We start from the raw sequence: 19,481 nt of genomic DNA on the forward strand, positions 1-19,481 counted from the left end.
AATTTATTTTGAATATAACAGTTTGAACTTCATCTTAATACTTTGAAAAACAGAAAGAAATCTCAGCCCTGGGGCTTCTGTACCGAAATTCTTGACTCGAATCTTATCTGGACGTTAGTTTTATCCAAACAAAAACTGACCTCAAGCCTCAACACATAAAAAAAATCCTAAATTGATTCTCGTCTAGACCAATCCGCGCTTTTGAGATCTTCTTCAAGTAATTTCTGTTGCATTAAGTTATTCCCAGTTAAATACCAACTTTATCTTTACCATCGCATGCAGTTTCAAATCTTTACACCTTCAATTTTATTCCCCTTTTATACTATTATCAACAGACACAGATACAGCTCCCCCCGAAAGTATCTTCATTTGTACCCACGTTTCCAAAAATACGCACCCGCGCATCGGGTGACGGTAGACAAAATTGCTTTTAATTGTTTTTTGATTGCATCGTACCCACCTCCACCGGCTTCAACAGCGCGTCAAGTAATAAATACGGCACACGGTGAGCTGTGAAAATCTCCCATGCTCAAAAAGCAAAACAATCAACAACAAAACCCAAAAAACACAGTTTTATCGCGATCGGAATGTTCACGAGACTAGAACACGTAAAGGTGACCGCACAAAAATGCGAGAAGCATCGCAGACCCCAAAAGAAACAAAACTGGAATAAAATAAACAAAACTCGCTGGAAGCAGCAGACATGAGATCGAGGATCGCAAGCAAGGATGGTTTTTGTTTCGTTTGTTGCTCCCTCGGTCATGTTTCGTACGCGATTGAGGGATGGTTTCTGTAAGTCGGACGAATCGACCGTGCCGTAGAATGTCGACAGCGAAAAGACGACGATGCAAAGCAAACGGGGCGAACTTGAAGACAGAATGGTAATTAAGCTATTGATGGCCGGAAACTGCTATCGCGAGGGTTTGATCTTCAAAATTCATTTGTTTCTAATAACGCAACCAAGCGAAGTAACGAATTTCGGACACCGCGTTCGCACACATACCTTTTCCCGTATCGAGGACTTTTTTACCACCTCAACCACTGCGGCGGCAGTTTTGATGGAAAATTCTTAGAATGGCATCGGAAAGGCAAAAAAAAAACAGGGCAACGAAGGATGAAACCAACTCCCGTAACAAAATGTCCAATTTGATGGAGTCGATGAGAAAGTGGGTCCTATCCGCCCGCGAACCGAACCCATCCAGTGGTTGGGAGCGAATTTAAATGGGCACGATTAGATATGCAACCATTTTTATGCCATGCCAAGTGGACAGGTCGCAAAGGGGTAACAGAAAACACAAAGCACACAAAATGAAGCCATTCGGGTGCGCCAGGGATGCGTCCGCGCGAATGGATCTGCCCCCGTAGCGAGATAATTCGAACATCATTTCATTTAATACGTTGTTTTGGGTATTATATTTTTTATGTTAACAAACAGTTCACATGGTCGTTTTTCTTTCCTTCATCTTACGGGAAACTCGCACACAACACAACGCCCGTTCCGGGTGGGTGCGCCTGTTTAAGGGTGTGATCCCTTTTCTTTCATTATTAAAATTTCCTAACGTTGATGCGTCCAAATGGAAAAAGAAGCAAATTTAAAATGCACCTTAAAAACATCCACACATCCATGACGAAAAGCTTTGTTAATCGTTCCTACGCCGATGATCCACCCTAATCGCGGGTTTTAAGGTGTCTAATTTAGCAAGCGAATGACTGGTAAGAACGCATTCGTTCTGCTTTACTTACGACATGGAACATAACTTAAGCAACAAAAAAGAATAGATTGCAAATTTGTCACAGAAGAAAGAACAGAAACATTGAATAGGTGGAGCCCTTTTAACCTTGCGGCGAGAACGACGAGTAAGGTGTGAACGTTCCGCTTTCACACGATGGCAAACGATGCGAAGGAAAAACATAACTTGCGCCACACTCTGGTAATAAAATCAAATCCAGACCAGACCAACCAACGTAAAGTTCATGTGAACGCTTTCAAAAGATCCTGTTCTTAGCAGAGATTAAAACACCGCACTTTACGAAGACTACACATTACGATCATTTGTTTCGTAATAATTAAAATTCATACAAACTGTGCGACTGGACGCAAAGTAATGGTCACCGGGAGACTCGAATGTTTCGATGCTCTTAAACTTCAACCAAGAATAGTCAGATACATATTTTCTTAAAGAATGACTTTTAAATGTGCACCACTCGCCTAAAAAAAAATAAATGTACACCGATAATTAACCGACCAGTGAAAGGGAAATGTGGCGAACGAGAGTGAGTGAGAGAGAGAAGAACCCTTTTGCGAAAGACAAAACGAAGGAAACAAGTGACAACATGCCGGTAATTGGCATGGTTTCGGTTGGCCGAGAAAGTGAACACCAAGAGGCGTTATCCTTGGGCAAGGTGGTACGCCCATCTACTATCCCCTTCTTCAACCACAGGGGGAAACATAATCACGCAACCTTACAGCAACAACATCAAAAACCCCTCAAAAGCCGAAAAGGGGTCCGTTGTGACATATTGGGCCAGCCCCAAGCCCACATTCATCATGAGAAGATCCTGTTTCGGGTGGTGCACCAGTTGGAGAAACCTGTTAGCAAGACAACAAAATGGTAGAGTGCACGCGCGATCGTTTCACACCAGATATGCGTCCCATTTGATTGCAAGTGGTTAACCTTACCCGACAACGGGAGCTGTAAAATGGCTAATCCGATGACAATGTGCATGAATTTGGGGAGGACATCTTTTCAGAAAGATTGGATCGTAAAGCGATTGAAACGTCTGCTTCCAGTGGACGGATAGATGATTAAGGTATAGACACCAAGCCAAAGCGGTGGCTAAATTTTAAACCTTCAGCAAACATGCATCAGCTTGCGTATAGGTTTGAGCCGGTTTCAGGGACACGTCAGAATGACACTCATAATTATGCGTTACCCAGCCAACAGTGTACGGCGGCATTGCAAGATGCAACCTTCGCATGGTGCTACATTCTAATTTAATACCATGACGCAAGTGACTTGAACACAGCAGGGTGGCAGCAATGGTAACCGAAAGCTCATGCCAGCAAACCAAATGGAGAATACAAACAAAAAACACACACAGAAATCCCCACTCAACAGAGCGGTGATCGTGGTGGATTCGCTGCGTTCTTGATCCTCTCGCTATGGCTAAAGACGGATATAGACTTTTGGCGGTGATCGGATACACTCGCTTGGTAGCACCCAGTGTAGGCAGCAACATTTATTGCCCCCTTAATTGGGATCAGCTTTTTTACGATCGTCTTGATCTTTTTTTTCTGCTGTGATGCTGCAACAGTACCATCTACGACTAGGATCACCATCCATCTCCCGAACAGGTACTAACGAGTAATCTCTTCTTCGGCAGTGGTTCCAGTATCACACCCTTTGTGTTGACCTCGGGGCAATATTTCTATGAGGAGTTGCATGTAGCAAGAGATATTTAAAAGAAACAAGTTAAATTTATGAGAACCTTTTTATTTCTGGGCACATTTTTAGCTTTCGGAAAATATGACCTAACCTGGTTAGTAAAATGTTTTGTTTTGACATAAGCATTTTAACTTGGCTTGCCAGTTTGTCTGGGAAGCTGACAGCGACAGTCTCTAAACGTCAAAATGCATTTAAAAAAACTAGCTCAAAATATCATCTGGCCCAATGTTAACATTCTATGGCAAATTAATCTAATCTCGCAACCAAAAACGCTAAAACCATTCATTCGCTCAGAGCTTATTTGCATCAATTATATCACAAGTCATTTTACTGTTTTATAGCTTCCAAAAAATGAAAGACACGACGTTATCGATTGTGTCCGAGCCCGAAAGAAACTAATAAAACTTAAAGATCAAAGGTACAGCACCTGCCAGACATTATAATTTTGACTATGCCCGCGTATCGAAATGTCAAACGTTCACGCGCTTATTGGGAACGGCTTTCCCAGAGCCAAATCTCCGCTCGACCGTTCGGTTCTTTCTGTACCGTTGCAGCGGTGGGGTAGCAACAAAAATTAACTAACCGTAATAAAATCGAAAACTATGAAGAAAATGTAGCTTTAATAAGGCAAAAGAAGCGAAAACGAAAAAATCGACCGCTAGACTTTCTTAAGGGTGGCAGCTACAAGCTACCGCTACCGTAAACAAACCGAGTCCACTTTACGATTATGCGTGATAATCATACCGAAGGAAACGCAGCACAGTAACACAAGAAGAAAAAAAGCCAGTGGCCCTCGTAAAGGTGGCATACGTATTCGTATGAAGCCGGCGGGTCTACTACTCGAAGGCCATAACGTATGGAGGCTGGGAAGGTGCGAACCACCCAACATTGCACCGCCAATCGTCGTCAACGTAGCCAACGCCGTCGTGAGCAATGGATAAGGGAGTGAAATGAAAATCGTTTCCACGAAAGTGGCTGTAATCCGCTTAGCCGTGGGCTTTACGTTCCGCAGTCAGCGAGCCCTACTTTGGGAAGGTGTTGGAAAATTTCCGTAGTGCGCTGTCTGGACGACTCATCATGAAGGAACCTAACGGCACATATTCCTTCATTTTGGGGCAAATAAATACGGCAGCATTTTACAACCGTGGGAATGCACCGGGTTGGGCAATGGAAGATGATGCGCCCACGGTGAATTGGGTGAATGATTTATCATCCTTACCTCATGGTGAGTGATCGTTAAAGCTTCAAAAATTGATGATTTACAGAATGTTCTACAGTCACCTTTAAAATGGGCACACTAAAGCAGAAACATTTGATGTAAATTGCATTTGAACGATTTAATATGCAAATTGCTAGCATCATTCGCTTATATTTTTAGCATTATACATTAACGTTTAATAAATTCAATTCATAATGATGGAGTGGATTGCGTGTCGCTTAAAATCGTTACCCTGCAGCACGTGCCACCCAGCAATCGTATTATTCAAACATATTAATATAGCCATATTGCCAAACTGGCGGTAGGTAGGTCAGCTGGAGGTCACACCCAGCAGCAGGTGGAGACCCAAACGAAAAGGGAACCCAGGCGAATTTTCCACCCAAGCTAATTTCATTCAATGTAAATGAAAAGCAAGCCCTCAAGCGAAACGATACGAAACGCTCAGCAGCTTTAGCAACACCTCTTGAAGCGCTTGGCGTGCTTCTTTGGCATTAACTTTTGCCACCAGATTTGAAGGTCTTGCGTACTAGTGGCACTGCTACTACGTGCCCGCAAAACCACCCGAAACAGGTTGCCCACTGGTGGGGCCGGTGTGTCCTAGTGATGAATTTTGAATCTTAATAAATCATCATAAAACACTTCAAACTCATTAAACAGCTCCGTCTTCTAGCAACTCCACGAAGTCCACTGCGATATTGAAACATTTTCAATGTAAACCACTCGGACACAGTAGCAATCGGACACAAGTGCTTCATCTTCAGCTTTTAATGCGTTCTCCTTCTGGCTGAAACGTTTGTTTCTCTTTTATGACTCTGATTTGAAATTTCAAATCGATAAAACGATACTGAGGATCTAGGTCTAGGTCTGAAGCACCATTTAGTTAAGCCGGAAAAGTGAGAACTTTCGCAAACATCGTCGCACCCAACAATGGACCAGCTTTAAAGGCTTAAGGCGCTAATGCAATCAACACGTGTGTGAGTGCGTCTTGAGAATGTCCTCATGGGAGGAATTATTGGTCATATAAACGTAACACAACGTGATCATGCGATCGTTGTACTCATCGTGGTGGAAAAATATTTGAGAAAGAGAGGAGAATTACACCAAGATATTTTGACTTCTTTAAGGAGAAGATTTTTTTATTTTTTGTGATAAAATACATACGATGCAAATTGTACTCATACTAGAAGATGTCATATTGCTTCCACCTAAATTGAATAAAATTGTAGCAAAAATAAGTTGCTTTAAGGCATCGATTTTCATTGGGCATTTAATACCCTTTTACGTAAAATCCTCCCAGCATATATTGATACCCGATTCACAGCATATACAGCACAATTTCACCATCATCCGTCGTAAGAAAGTACAACCTGCACGATGTTAAATGTTACTGTTAACAACGCACAACACCACCGGGGGATGTAATTTTAACAAGCCTCATTAAATATTTGTTTTCTATTGTGCAATTGGTGGACGGTCGGCGGACCGCCTGCCTATACCCCCCGGATACATTCCCATATCGGTGTAGTACCGATGGAAGGTGCTATTGAATTTTCATTCACATCCAAACCCAACCCCGACACACCCCACAGGTGCCTGGGTTACAAAAGCCTATGGTAGGCATTCGATTTCCAACCGTTAAGTGTTGTGATGGGTGAAAGTGAAAATTAAATGCCATAAAGCAGAGGAGCCAGATATGCGCAGATCCCCGGGGTGAGGTTATGTACACACACGTGCAATGCCGGTCAATATGCTGGTTCACCCCCACACAAACAACACAACATCCGAGCCGCGATCGGAGTGATCGAACATGAATGAAGCGAGAGAAAAAAGTCTGTTTTTTCCGGCAAAGGAAATTTCTCCAGCGTTCCAATAAAGTGACTTTTCTCCACAAGATGCGGTGGATGATGTACGCCGGGGAGACGAAATCAATTGTTTTCTCCTCTCGATCGTTCAGCCGAAACCGCGAGTGTGTGTTTGTCTCGAACAAGCCATGTCTGCTTCGTTGTTACATGAAATGAAAATTAACACAGCAAGACATAAAACAGCACTCGCCGCACAGCAAAACGGCGAGTCGGCGAACGGCGTCTGTGTTTTTGAGTGTAATTGATGCTAGAATTATAATGCGGGCTTTACAGGCAAAGCGCACGGGTTGGCTGGAGGTGCAATCAGTTGCCAACTTCAGCGTCGTACAGCGAACTTCCAACGCTCCCTACTCCCCGATTGTCAGAACCGTTTAGCACACCGGGGTGGTGGCTTTTCTTCTACGGTGGAATTAGATGCGGCTTGCGCAATTTATATGCACCGCTAAATGGATGTTGGTAGCGGCTTCTGGCCCTACCCAACCGTGATGCGGGTGTTAGTTCCCTACTGCCACATGCCACCCGGGGTTCCCGAGACTTGCACACTGTCGCTCAGGCTAACTATTAAGCGCGTCACTCACAAGGGCGTGGCTTAACGATGTAAGCGTACATGCGAAAGGATGCGTGAGTGCGTGAGTGCGTGAGTGGATGCGTGCGAAAGGAACAGGTGCGAACGACTACTCACGCATCTACTATACGTTACTAAGCGAGCCGACTGCATCGGAAGTGCATAGGCACAACAAAGCGAGCGAGCTTAGCGCTAGGGATGTGCAGGATCAAATCCGGTAATTGTCAGGAGTTAGGACGAGTTATTTTTGCCGAATTAATCGACATGAAATTATTAAGAAGGAAGACAGGAAGGAAAATGTTTTTCCTTTTATGTTAAAGATACACATCACTAAAACAACATGTGTAGAAATAATGACTAAGTTTGGAAAATAAAACATAAATTAGTAGCAAGGAGAAATTGAGTGCAGCTAATTATTTCGACCGAAATCTTTCGCAATCCTCGTAAGCCCTCTAATCCAGACGAAACCCTACCATAGGTAATTTTGTTTGGACACTAGTCGGCGTTCAGGCGGTGGTCACTCTCCTCTCCTTCGCAACCAAGGAGCTCGTCCCGAGCGTTCCGACCTGCTGTGTTCGACATTTGGCAGGGTTCCCCTTCCGTCCGCATAGGCCCCCGCAAGCTTGGGGCAACTAGCTGGAAGGCAGTCGCTGCGAAGCGCGAACCCTGTCGGTGAAGACACCGTAGAGCGGCGACAATCGGCGGGCAATCTTGTTGCTCGGAGTCTGGCGGCACCGGGAGACCAGCAACCTTCGCGGCTGGTTGGTGCACGGCGGAACCCGGACAACACACACCGTTCCCACAGTTAAGTGATGTCACATTATCCTATTATTATTGTTGTCAGTCACCGGTGCAGCTGAACCGCTGAAGGCACGGCTTCGCTAAATCCACGGAACACACGCTTCCATTGGTCGGTCCGGAAGGTTGTCACTGCTCATTAAAGTAAATAGAATTAATTGCCCGGCTGGTAATGTGTTCCATAAAGGATTGTCTCACCTGTTGCGCACAGGTGTGAAGGTGATGGTCGGGAAACGTTAAACAGGCCATCCGATTAGTTTGGAAAGATTGCCTTTTAGCGACCGATCCGAAGAACCACGGTGAGCCAAATTAAGGCAAAACATGACATTCAGGACATTGACTTGTCGTGCTGGACGTGCTTACACATGTTTTTGTAGCCATAGAATAGGATAGGTTTTACATGTACCTGCATCTGCGATCGAGGATCGATGTTTTCGTCTACAGTAGATAATAATGGCGTGCGTACAGGATAAACGGTCTGAGTTTCTGTCCTGCATCGACACTAATTGCAAGTCGTCTCCAAGGTTTCAGGAAGTGTTGGAAAACGATCATTAAAAGGACGATAAAAACAATTTGCCCTGCAGCTATTACATGCGGAGAATAAATTCTTGATTTACGTCACATTGTTTGACAATTATTTCTGAGCAATTAGTGATTAAGGAGGATTTGTGCCCATAGATTGATGTTTGTGAGCTCTCAAATAAGCTTCAAAACAAACAATACATAATTTCTATTAGAGTATAGTAACTCTTTACAAATCTTATGTCCAACAAACGACATTTATCGTTTATAAATGTTTTCTATTGTTGTTGACCGCTCGTAACCTCCACAATAAATCTTGCATCGAATCTTTTGCCTGTTGGCCCCGGAATCACCGCTACAGCCCTTAAAAAGTATCGAACAACCGCTAACGAGACGTGATGGACAGAATCAATTAGGGTAAATTGCACTTCATTAGCTGAGGGCATAAGTAGAGGATCGCTCACCTAGGCGTTCAGATTGATTTACCGAGCCGTGCCTCAAAAAGCTAGCAATCGAACGGAAAGTGAAACAAGCGCGCGATCGCGATTCAACAAGCCATCTAAAATGCTAGCCTGGCACATCGTTCACAACAAACAGCCACATACACACACAAACATGTGTTCGAACGTTGATGAAATTGGTGGATACAAAAACAAAGGTTACCACCGTACCGTAGTACCTTCCATTTTCCATCGCCGTGCCGAGATCTCCCTGACGCAGCTCAAAACTAGCTTTTAATTTCTCTGCACTGAAAGTGAACCGTTCATCGGGTACGATCTCATGACCCTACGATCACTCGCACCGCAGCCTGATGCGGCCGTCGTTGCCGAATGGCACGGGAAGCCACACTGACGGAAGCCCACCGCAAAACATGGACGATGGTAGCATTAAGGGACGGCGAAACCATTTGACCCCGTGGATTCGGTGGGGGAGTAGCGTCGGGGATTGGAAAATTGGCACACTCATAAATCCTATCGATCTTGAATCTCGGCCAAATCTCGGCGCACACGGCGACACCGCAATCACAATTGATTGGTGTACGAAAGGCGAACAGAAGACCCACGACGCGTTAGCTCATCGGAGGTCAAATCGTGGTGGTGATGGCGATTGCGATGGCCCATCGATTACTGTGGGACTTTCTGAGGTTCGGTTCACGGAGCAGAGACACCTCACCTCCTCTGTCAGGATCGATGAACGGTATGTGTGTGTGCAGGCAGTTGGGCGATCGAAGGGAGATTATGAAACGGAGTCGTGTTGTAAGGAGAAGCTCGACTCGAGCTACTCTGTCCTATACGGAGACGAGCTGCCTTCTGGAGCTGAAGCTCACGCTAGAACTCAACACTGGCAAGACGCATCGAACTCGAACTCGGTATGCAAAAGGTTAATTCGTGATTTTGATTTCCATTCCAGCATAGCGGAGTGGCCGGACATCATCGCTGTGGGAGCGTGCTGAAGGCAGCGCCAGCAATGCCCGCTTACTAAGCGGACCTATCTGTGGCAGAAGTTGCACGTAGTGGCATACACAGACACGCCACCGTATCCAATGCAAACGCGTCAAGGACTGTTGTGCACCCAACACGAACAGGTTGTAAGGTGACTCCAAGTGCCGTGTACCAACGACACCTGTGGGGTAGAGCATGCAGTCGGTTGCATTCTGAGATGATACCCGCTCAGCACCCGTACAGGGCCTTAGAAGGCTTTGCGCCAAATGCGGATCACCGTGAGATCGAGGTGCGACAGCTCGGAGGTTGACATTTTCCCCTCCGAGTACAGGCAACCCTTCGCCGCGTCCTCCAATTTGGGGGGAAACTCTTGTCGAAACAATGGCATCGTGCACAAGTGTCGCTTCCAACAAAGTGACTGTGTGTTGTGAGGCGTGAAACAGCGATCGTGGTGGCTTTGTTGGCGAAATTAGTAACATTGTTGCCAATAGTCTAGCTAGCTGGACGCCTCCGGGTATGGAGGCCCCGCACGTCACGTGCTGGGGTAAATGAGTTAAGTTTTGTAGGATACATTTGCATTAATTTGATTTCGAAATGTCTCGCGAATATGACGACTTTGGTGCATATTTGGAGCACCATTTGTTTCTTTCTTTCTCGCTTTTCGTAGCTCCGCATCGAAAAGCTCCACTTGAGGTGGATGTTGCTGTCACCACACCGTACAGTTGCGGCACCTTCGCGCACAGTCTTACCTAGTCTCCAGACCGAGAGCAGCGTCATTGCTTCGACGAACGCTCCGTGCGCACGGTTACGCTTGAGCACTGGGCGCCTTCCTCTTCACCTGTTCGTGGACCACCACCGGTTCTGCCCTCGATGCGGAACTTCTTCGCTTTTGCCGCACAACACACTGCTCACAGACGGCGGTGCCGTATCGCTTGGATATTGATATTGCAACAGCGCGGACCCACGGAACACATATGCAACACAAATGCACGTACACAAACACACACCAGCCCCCCCCTTCGAAACACGACCACCCACTTTCACAACGGTGTGTTGGTGGTTTTGGAAAAAAAACAACACAACAGCAAACACAAAACAACGAAGAGATAAATATAAAAAAGCACACAACCAGCGCGACAGACTGCAAGAATAATGATACCACCCTACACTACACTACCGAGACCCAGTTGCTGCTTTTAATAGGGCGCCGATTCGCCAACAATAATAATGTGCGGAGGGTTGTTTACTGCGGGCACTTCTTATCAGTTTGCACCACTTTACGGGACGTCCAGCAGACGCTCCTGCCTGTCAGGGTCACCCCCGTCAACTACTGCAGTTTGTGGAGGCGCACACACCGCACAGATACACTGAGAGACAGTTACGTTATCGCACAGCTAGTTCTGTAACATCTGCCTCAAAAGGTGATGGCGAAATGGTTCCAAAACTTCTAATACTGGATGTCCACGAGTTGTACCGAGTTGCGGCAAAGAAACTCTGACGTGGGTAACTGCATAGTACACCAGACGACGAACGACTAATTGCCAATTGCAAACACACTGTCGCACGGTTCCCGCCAGCTTGCATTAGAACATCCACCGCACTAAATGGGTATCCCCTTCACTTTCCAAGACCAGACACTCGCAGCTGACCGAGCGTGCAGGTTGTCGCGGGCAAACAGGTGTAACGCGTGTGGCCAAACCTCAACACGTCAATCTCTAACACTGACTGGTGCGCACAATTGCGGGATGGCGCACCGTTCAAGAACTTTTATGATACTGGCGACACCTCTCGCTGCTCCAATAAAATTTTCCACTTGCTCTAGAAGGTGCTGTATTGTGTGAGTGTTTACGTGCTCGTACTCAAGGGTAGCAACCCCCGGTAACACTGGGTGATGTTGGGATGATGTTGGAACAAAACGATCAAGATCGCAGTAAATCTAAAACATCACTTTCCAGATCGTGCACAGAACAGATTGATACGGTAACCGCACGGGAAAACTAAGCCGAATCCGAGCTGAAAGATACACCAACGTCGTTCCACACGGTGGAGTCGCTCGGTGGAAACTGGCCGAGTGCTCACCAGCTTTTACTTTTCGACATGGCATTGTTTCACTCCCTTCTGCTGACGCTAGATATCTCTCTAGGCGCTTGCCACTCGTTTGTTCCACTTCTCGCTCACACACGCCAACAGCACCCACCCCCTTCCTTCCCACTCCCCTCGATCAACCGTGTCTTACTCGCGCATCCAATGTGCAAGATTTGGTTTGGAAAATGTGCTCCACCACCGCGCGCACGTTTATGTATTTCCTTTCTGGAAGGGGAACGGCGAAGCTGGCCCGAAATGTTGCGCACCACGGCTGTGGAAGGTGGTAACACTACTACCAACAGAGCCCACGGTAAGAAGCAAGCTAGAAGACAACAACATGCATTGAACAACCAACTCGATCGTGATGAGAAAATGGATCGTGCGTTTAAGGGAGAACAGAAAGAAAAAAAACAACAACACAAGACAACCCAAGATGCATCTGCAGTTCGAACGGTTTTGGAGCACCAAATAGCAGAGCAGTGCATAGCAAAACACTGGTACCCTGGTAGTGGTGTAGCAACAACCATCGAAAAGAATAGGTTGATGTTATTGAAATGGCTGTTTGGTAGTGATGGTTCGTTCGTCAGAAGGGGTGCGCGAGAGGTTGCTGCTGCTGGAGTCTTCGGTAGCGAAATATGGCGCCATCTCATAATGGAAGATGTAATTTTTTTTTATTCGCTTTTTTGTGTGCGCAACTTGGGGGTTGGTACTCAATCTAGATACATTCGGTGTAGTGGGTATTGAATTGAGTGCGCGCATGCATTGCTACCGAGTGTTCCAGTGGAGAAGATATGCAAAAGCGTACGCCAACCGGGTAAAAGTGAATAGGATGATGCTGCTCACCTATCTATCGCCAGCAAAATCTTCAACATACACCGTGTCTGCGCTGGGTATGAAACTGGACATGAGTGGTGACGACACGGGGGAAAGACATTCGAGATATCTCAGACATCTTGAGTGGCTGCTCCTACTTGCACCGAGCAGACGGCGCTGGAGGGAGATAAAATGAAACGGAAATTGGCTTGTGCTAGCTTTCCTTAGCTTGACACAGAGTTCTTGAAGAATGTTTGAGTACATCTATCGAAGCGGGGCAAACCACTCATCACTCCATGACACCTTACCACTTTACGACGACTTCACGGGGAGCAAAACTATGCATTAAAGGATGTTAATACAGGGCAATAAATTAGCGCCCCAACAGCAGAAACAAATGCTTCACATGGTGTCCTCATTAGCCATGCAATCACATCACGTATTGCCAACATTCAATTTGATCTGCGCTCGATAATGTAGCAACAATGTGTCGCCGCTTTTTCTGCGAACCACTTATACCGCTCCGGACGGCTTCGTCACAGATAAAGATCTCTATTCATCACGCCAATCAAAGCGGTTGAATAAAATAATATTCCGATTGTGTATCGCACACCACCATTTTATCAAACTGATTACACACCATCAATCGACGCATCTGCGAAACCGAAAGGATGCAGTTCCGGAAAAGAGAAGCATTGCTATTGCTATCGGGAACCGGGAACCGTTTTCCACGGTATGTCTTCCCACTTTGCGAGGCGTGTTACTGTGTGAACATAATTAAGCCGCACCTCTGTAGCTGCCACAAGTTTGTCCTCTTTCTTCTGCTTGCAAACTGCATCGTTAGCATTATGCTGCACTTATATTTTCTAACCCCAACCGCTTTGACTGAGGTTTATTATGATGCACAGAAGAAAGGCACCGCAGGAATGTAATGAAAAAATGCCGCACCTATTGCACATCCCTACATTAGATGGACCTCGTGACCCCAGGAAAGTATGTCACACGTCCACTCCGGAAGATGGTTGATGGTATCCTTTTGGTGAACACTACACCTGCCTACAGGTCACATTCGTGCATAGCTCTAACGAGATGCGCCGGTAAGATACATGACCCTCATCAACAGCGAACGTACAATAAAAATCTGCACCGTGCACTTGCAGTGCAGTGCAGTGCAGAAATCACCATGGTGTCCTGTTGACCTTTTAAATGGGAAGTTCCCGCGTGGGGACATCAGATGAGATTAAATTGAGGAAAACACACATATTGCAGTTTACGTTTGGGTGGAGGAAAATTAAAAATTCTCCCTCCAATGCTGCACAACCCCGTGGTGCACAAGTGGACTGATAAACGTGACGTAAGCCGCTTAGCGTCCGCTGACGCGCTCTCAAATCCTAAACTGGTCGAGGAACCATGGTGACCTAAAATTCGGGAAAATAGTTTCAAAGAAAGGTGAAAAAAAACATCCACCATCCACAATGTCCAGCACCCCATAATCATCGCTTTCCACAACGGTGGAAGGTTTCCAACCATGGACATTGCCAGAAACTGCTGAAAAACCACTTTCCCTTTCACCCGTGCTCTTTTCCAGGTGCGTGAGTGTGGTGTGGCGGGGTGTTTATGCCAAAAAAACCCCGAAAAGGTCTTTGGCATGGTTGGATACCTGATGGAAAGGCAAACAAAAAAAAAACAGCCATCCATCGAAGCGAATGCCAAAATAGCAACATCGCATTCATATGCCCGCGGAAAAACCCCGTGACAGCAGAAGCAGAAGCCATGCCAAAGTCGGTAGAAAATTGGCATAAATGAACCCGCTCGAGTGGGGGGGGGGGGGGGGGGGGGGTGTGGCAAGAGTTCAAAAGCACTCCCGCCTTTATCAGTCGAATGTATTAAGCACCGAATGTGCGCCCCCAAAAAGCTACCCTCTCCAAAAAGCACCCGAATCACACTCACACTCACATCAGTTCTCTGCAGTGGGCGCTCACACGCTAATTGGCATCTTGAGGGGGTTGTTTTTCCTTTCCTTCTTTCTTTGTCTACTATTTTTCTCGCAATGTGTGTTGCTAAACGTTAAAATCGGTCCGGTCAGTTCATCACCACTGCCGGGAGATGGTTTCGGGCGGACTGTTGGAGTTCGAATCATCCACCGGTCCCCGCGTGGAGAAGAGACTTGAAGGTGAGTTACAGCTCACAATAACGCAACGCACACCTTCACCCGGCGAGAAGAGGGTGAAGATGTTGTTGTTGAGGTTGCGTTTTTGTTTGGATGCTTATTGTTCACGCAACACCTCACCCCTCATGGGTGAAGACTTTTTTTTACCTCACGGGATGATAATCACCAGTCAGAGAAAAGAGCAAACCGTGGCGGTCACTGGCATCTCGTATAAGAGACTGAATACATATTACAACATGCTGTACGGGTGAGCAGTGAAAAACATAGATACACTCCAGTACAGCATCAATCTGCAAACCTCCTGTTTGCATATCCCATCTGTCATTTGGAGGAGCTTACAAGTCACAAGGATGAAGAAGCTACCACTCAATTACTAACATCTTCAACTAAAAATGCTTAGGCCGTCTCAACGCCATCATTTACCTTCAACTGAATCAACGCAAATGGATCGCAAAACGGTGCCTAAACGTCAGTTTATCCATCCTCAATGGTACCGGAGGACAACCTCCGAAAAGTGCGCGCGCGAGAGCTGGCCGCGATTGCCGGCAGCCAGATTTGCCAGGCCAAAACACACATAACGTTCATTGCAACAGATTGCTTACAAATTGAACACCCCGAACACATTTGTGCCTATATCAATCTAAATTACTTTTTTTCTGCAGGCTTCTGTGCTGCTGGGCTCAATTGTGACGTGATTCCATCTGCAATGTGAGAACTGTGTCGTGATGAAACGCTCTCATGATTGCAATCAGACAACATTACGGATGTTGTGATAACGCGGTGCACCGGGAAGATTGGAATGGTAATTCACTGCCGGACTTGAGGCGATGGTTAGCGCAATAAGAAAATAGTGTCCTTACTTTCGCTTACAATGTTTAAACAGCGTCCGATTTGTATCTGGAGGGTATACGATACGCTCACGATCATTGCCGATCGTAAAATGTGTCGATAAAGATCGATTGAAGCTATCTTAATGTGACCATAAAATGGAAACACAGGCGGCATGCCTTGTTGAAGAAGCATTAAAAATGACATAATCGGAAGCATCTTCACAAGATTTGGACGAAACTGGATCTCTGTTGAACGAATTACTTAAACCGGATGGGAATCTCCACAAGCACAACGTGAAACTGAACCAGATAAGGGATAATAATCATTCAAATTCTACCGCACCGATGGCGTTGCTTCTTCCGTTCGTCAGCTGTCATCGGAAGAAACACATTCCGACCTTAACAAAACATTCTCTTCGATCCAGACCCCAAAAAAAACACATCAATTCTTATTCTTTTGTCTGAGCTCCTTTCGAACGTTCTCCAGCGTTCGGCAAACGAAGTTATTTGCCTTCCTTGGGATAAGCTGACCTTTAGGCCAGTCCGCCCATAAAAAGCAACACCAACCCAGAATACATGTTTCCCCGTTTTATGTTACTTTCAGTGGAATCGTTCCAGGAACGACCCGATGCATCCCGTTAGTGTTGTTTCCTCCGCGCTTCGATTCTGAGATGTAAGACAAGATTGCGACCCTGCCCGAGTCCGGCTTTTGTTTGGATTATGGAGATCTCATAGCTCTTTTTAACGCGCAGCTTTCTTTCACCCACCATTTAACAAATGTGAATCCAGGGTCCGGTTGTGTTTCTCATTGCACGTTCTCCTGCTTTTTGTCATGACTTTCTTCACATCGTGCTCCCGCGCGCATCGACACGCATCTTATTTTGAAAAGTAGATTGAAAGGTGTCGATATCGATCGACCCCGGATGGTGGAAGCGTACCCCGCCGGTACCGTTCGGGGAAAAGCATCCCCCCAATTTTCCTCCGTTGTGTGACGCATATCGAACATGCAGTTGGCGCTGCAGTCGTTTCGATCGCGCACACCATACACTCGCACGCACAATAACAACGTAACGCGCAGAGCGAAGCGCGATGATTGATGGATGAATGGGTGTTGTTGAGGCTGAAAGCAACAGCAGAAAAAAAATCTCACAATCTGAAACCATTCCTTCATCTCGTTTCCTTTTACTATTGAACACATGAGCGCCTGCCGCAGCGACCAACTGTCCGTCTGAAGCATAAAGAGAGGTCAATGTTTGTTCTACGGATAACGAACAAGAACATCAACGATGCGGGGAAAAGGATTCCAACACACCGAGCAGAGAAGATTACAAGACAGTTTCTCAGTGCCGTAACCTTTCAGGTTCGTTTCCTTGTCAGCACAAAAGGATGAAACTAGAGCTGCCGAGTAGAATGATATCTTTGACAGCGAGTCTGTTCCTCACCTCGCTTGGATTTGTTTTTCACAGACCAAAAAATATGAAACATCATCGTTGAATTTCATTCATAATAGTTGCTCCTTTCGGACAAGACTTCACTGACATGAGTTTGCAATTAAAAAAAATCCATCCAACTGTCGCATAAATCTTGCCTTAAACTAAGACCCAATGAATAACCTCAAATCAAAGAGGATAAGGAATACAAATCTCCAATAATGCTCCCCCATATACTGGCGACAAGCGCACATGCTTTACATTAGCGCCATACACCACACACTGCCGTAAAATGATCGATTTATTGTTTTATTGGGTTCCACCGTCGGACACGCTTCCTCGCACCCGGGTTTCGGTTCATGCCTGTTATCAAGCACTTCATCGACGTAGCTATCACCCTTTTCTTCAAAGTTACCCCAATTGCCCGGTTTGCCACACCGCTATTTTCTGCAAGCCGTAAAGGTGTAGGATGTAACATGACTCAACAAGTCAATCAAGAATCGCCAAGTTTACAGTGCCACACGACTTCACGGTAAGTGGGGATTCCCTTATTGCAAACCGAGAACACGACCCCCGGTCGAACCTGTCGATGCGTACGCGGTTACCCTCCGCGCTTCAAAAAGAGTATGTCAGTCAACCCGATTGGGTCGAACCCAGAAAATAGAACGTGAGGGCAAAGCGGTGACATTTTTATTGCTTGCACCGAAGGCTTTTTACCTTTGCTGTTCAGTTGCCCTTACCTTTCTGCCCCAAACGTGTTATGTCAGCAGAAGACTCCCTGCAGGGGTGGCCACATGCGTAGCTGCCACTGCCGAAGGGTGTTGCTACAGGTGTCAGCCGAACAGACAGCGGAGCTAACCACCGTTGATTGGATTTATTGCGCTGCAACACCTGCGGCGTGTAGCAGGTGCAAAAACCCTCCAAAACACACCGTGCCACGAAATGCCTACATTTGGGCGTTTTTTCACATTTCATCGCTGGAGTTACATCGAAATTTTCACCGAACGGGCGCCGGACGTCGTTCGATCAAGGGGTCTGCTGATACACGATACCGACAGGTGGAGAGATTGGTGGGTAATGGTGGAGATGGAACAACGCGATCGGCGGTAAAACCGGTGAACGTTTCAATCGCCTTCATCATGGGTGTTACAATGCGGTATTGAAAATGGTACAAGCTCTAACGAGCCGCGAAGCGTATCGTGTGGAAACCTACGTCCACATATATGTATATATGCGTGAAACCTGTCCGGTGCCATCTATCATATTCGTTGCATGACATATAAACCGCCATTAACAGTAATTACGCATAGCGGCGAATCGGAATGATGCCGTGATAAAACTAGCATTTTACGACCGACATTCGGCGGCGATCGCTGCTCATCCTTTCATATTCTACCGAACCTGTGCTATCCTTCGCTCCGTATTCTTTGCATCCCCTTTTTTTGAAGCACCCCGGCAGATGGACATCAAACTTACCTAAAAAGAGAAAGATCAATAAAAAATATCTACGTTAGTGCTATTCAAGATTCAAGGCAGCATCGTACGGAAATCAACGTCCCAGCCCAGCTTCTCAATATAAGCCACCCCGGTCCCGCAAAAGGGGTTAATCGTAAAGAACTAATGCCTGCTGCTAACGAGAAACGCGATGAGCTTCAGGCACGCGCACGATAGACACCAGACCGGCACGGTTACATACGCTTTTACCCCGCCCGATCCCTATCGCTGCATACATTAGCATTGGAGCCCTCCAGATGCAGATGGAAGCCCGTCATTAACCTCACACGTGAAACGTGACAACTGCAAAATGATGCTTTGGGGACTCCAAAGATCTACCCTTCCCAGGTACCTCCGGGGAGGTCGCTCATTCGGCTGTCACTTCGCTACGGGATGAGGACGTGTCTGCGTTGCTGATTGTTCTCCCCACGCTAGTGGCATCCGATTTGCATATCTTTACCGCTCGGTCCCGCATTGATCGGCCAAACACTGGGACCCAAACGCGATCGATACACCGCGGGAATGGTGTTGTTAAGTGGCTGGTTAAAAAATAGACACTTCACACCAGGTGCATATCTGCTGCGCATCTCAGTAAATGGGGAATTGGAATGGGGAAGCTGGATGCCTGGAGGATAAGATGATGGGTGCGATAAATTTACAGCGATTCATAAAACGAAACTAAGCGTGCGATGAATGGCGGCTGGGAACAGCTCAGTTCCCCCGGTGATACACCGATCGCTGGCATGGCTGTGGTAGAGTTACAGCGTAAGCAAGCAACAAGTAAGCAACAGAACGCTTCAACCCG

General features: G+C 46.4%; 1 protein-coding gene across 2 annotated transcripts in view; it reads right to left on the reverse strand.

Annotated features, from left to right (window-relative positions):
• Nucleotides 1-19,481, reverse strand: part of LOC128301931 (tyrosine-protein kinase Btk29A-like) — a 65,871-nt gene that overhangs the window by 10,440 nt on the left and 35,950 nt on the right. The window contains exon 1 of one of the 2 annotated variants that reach the window (XM_053038609.1): nucleotides 10,604-10,771. The exons of the other annotated variant lie outside the window; for it this stretch is intronic. Within the exon in view, the coding sequence (XP_052894569.1) occupies nucleotides 10,604-10,631 (28 nt within the window). The 5' untranslated portion in view covers nucleotides 10,632-10,771. Of the gene's footprint in view, nucleotides 1-10,603; nucleotides 10,772-19,481 lie in introns of those variants that run through there. 2 annotated transcript variants of the gene reach the window in all.

Source organism: Anopheles moucheti, chromosome 3 (assembly GCF_943734755.1).
Source record: "Anopheles moucheti chromosome 3, idAnoMoucSN_F20_07, whole genome shotgun sequence".
In the NCBI taxonomy this organism is placed as follows: Eukaryota; Metazoa; Arthropoda; class Insecta; order Diptera; family Culicidae; genus Anopheles; species Anopheles moucheti.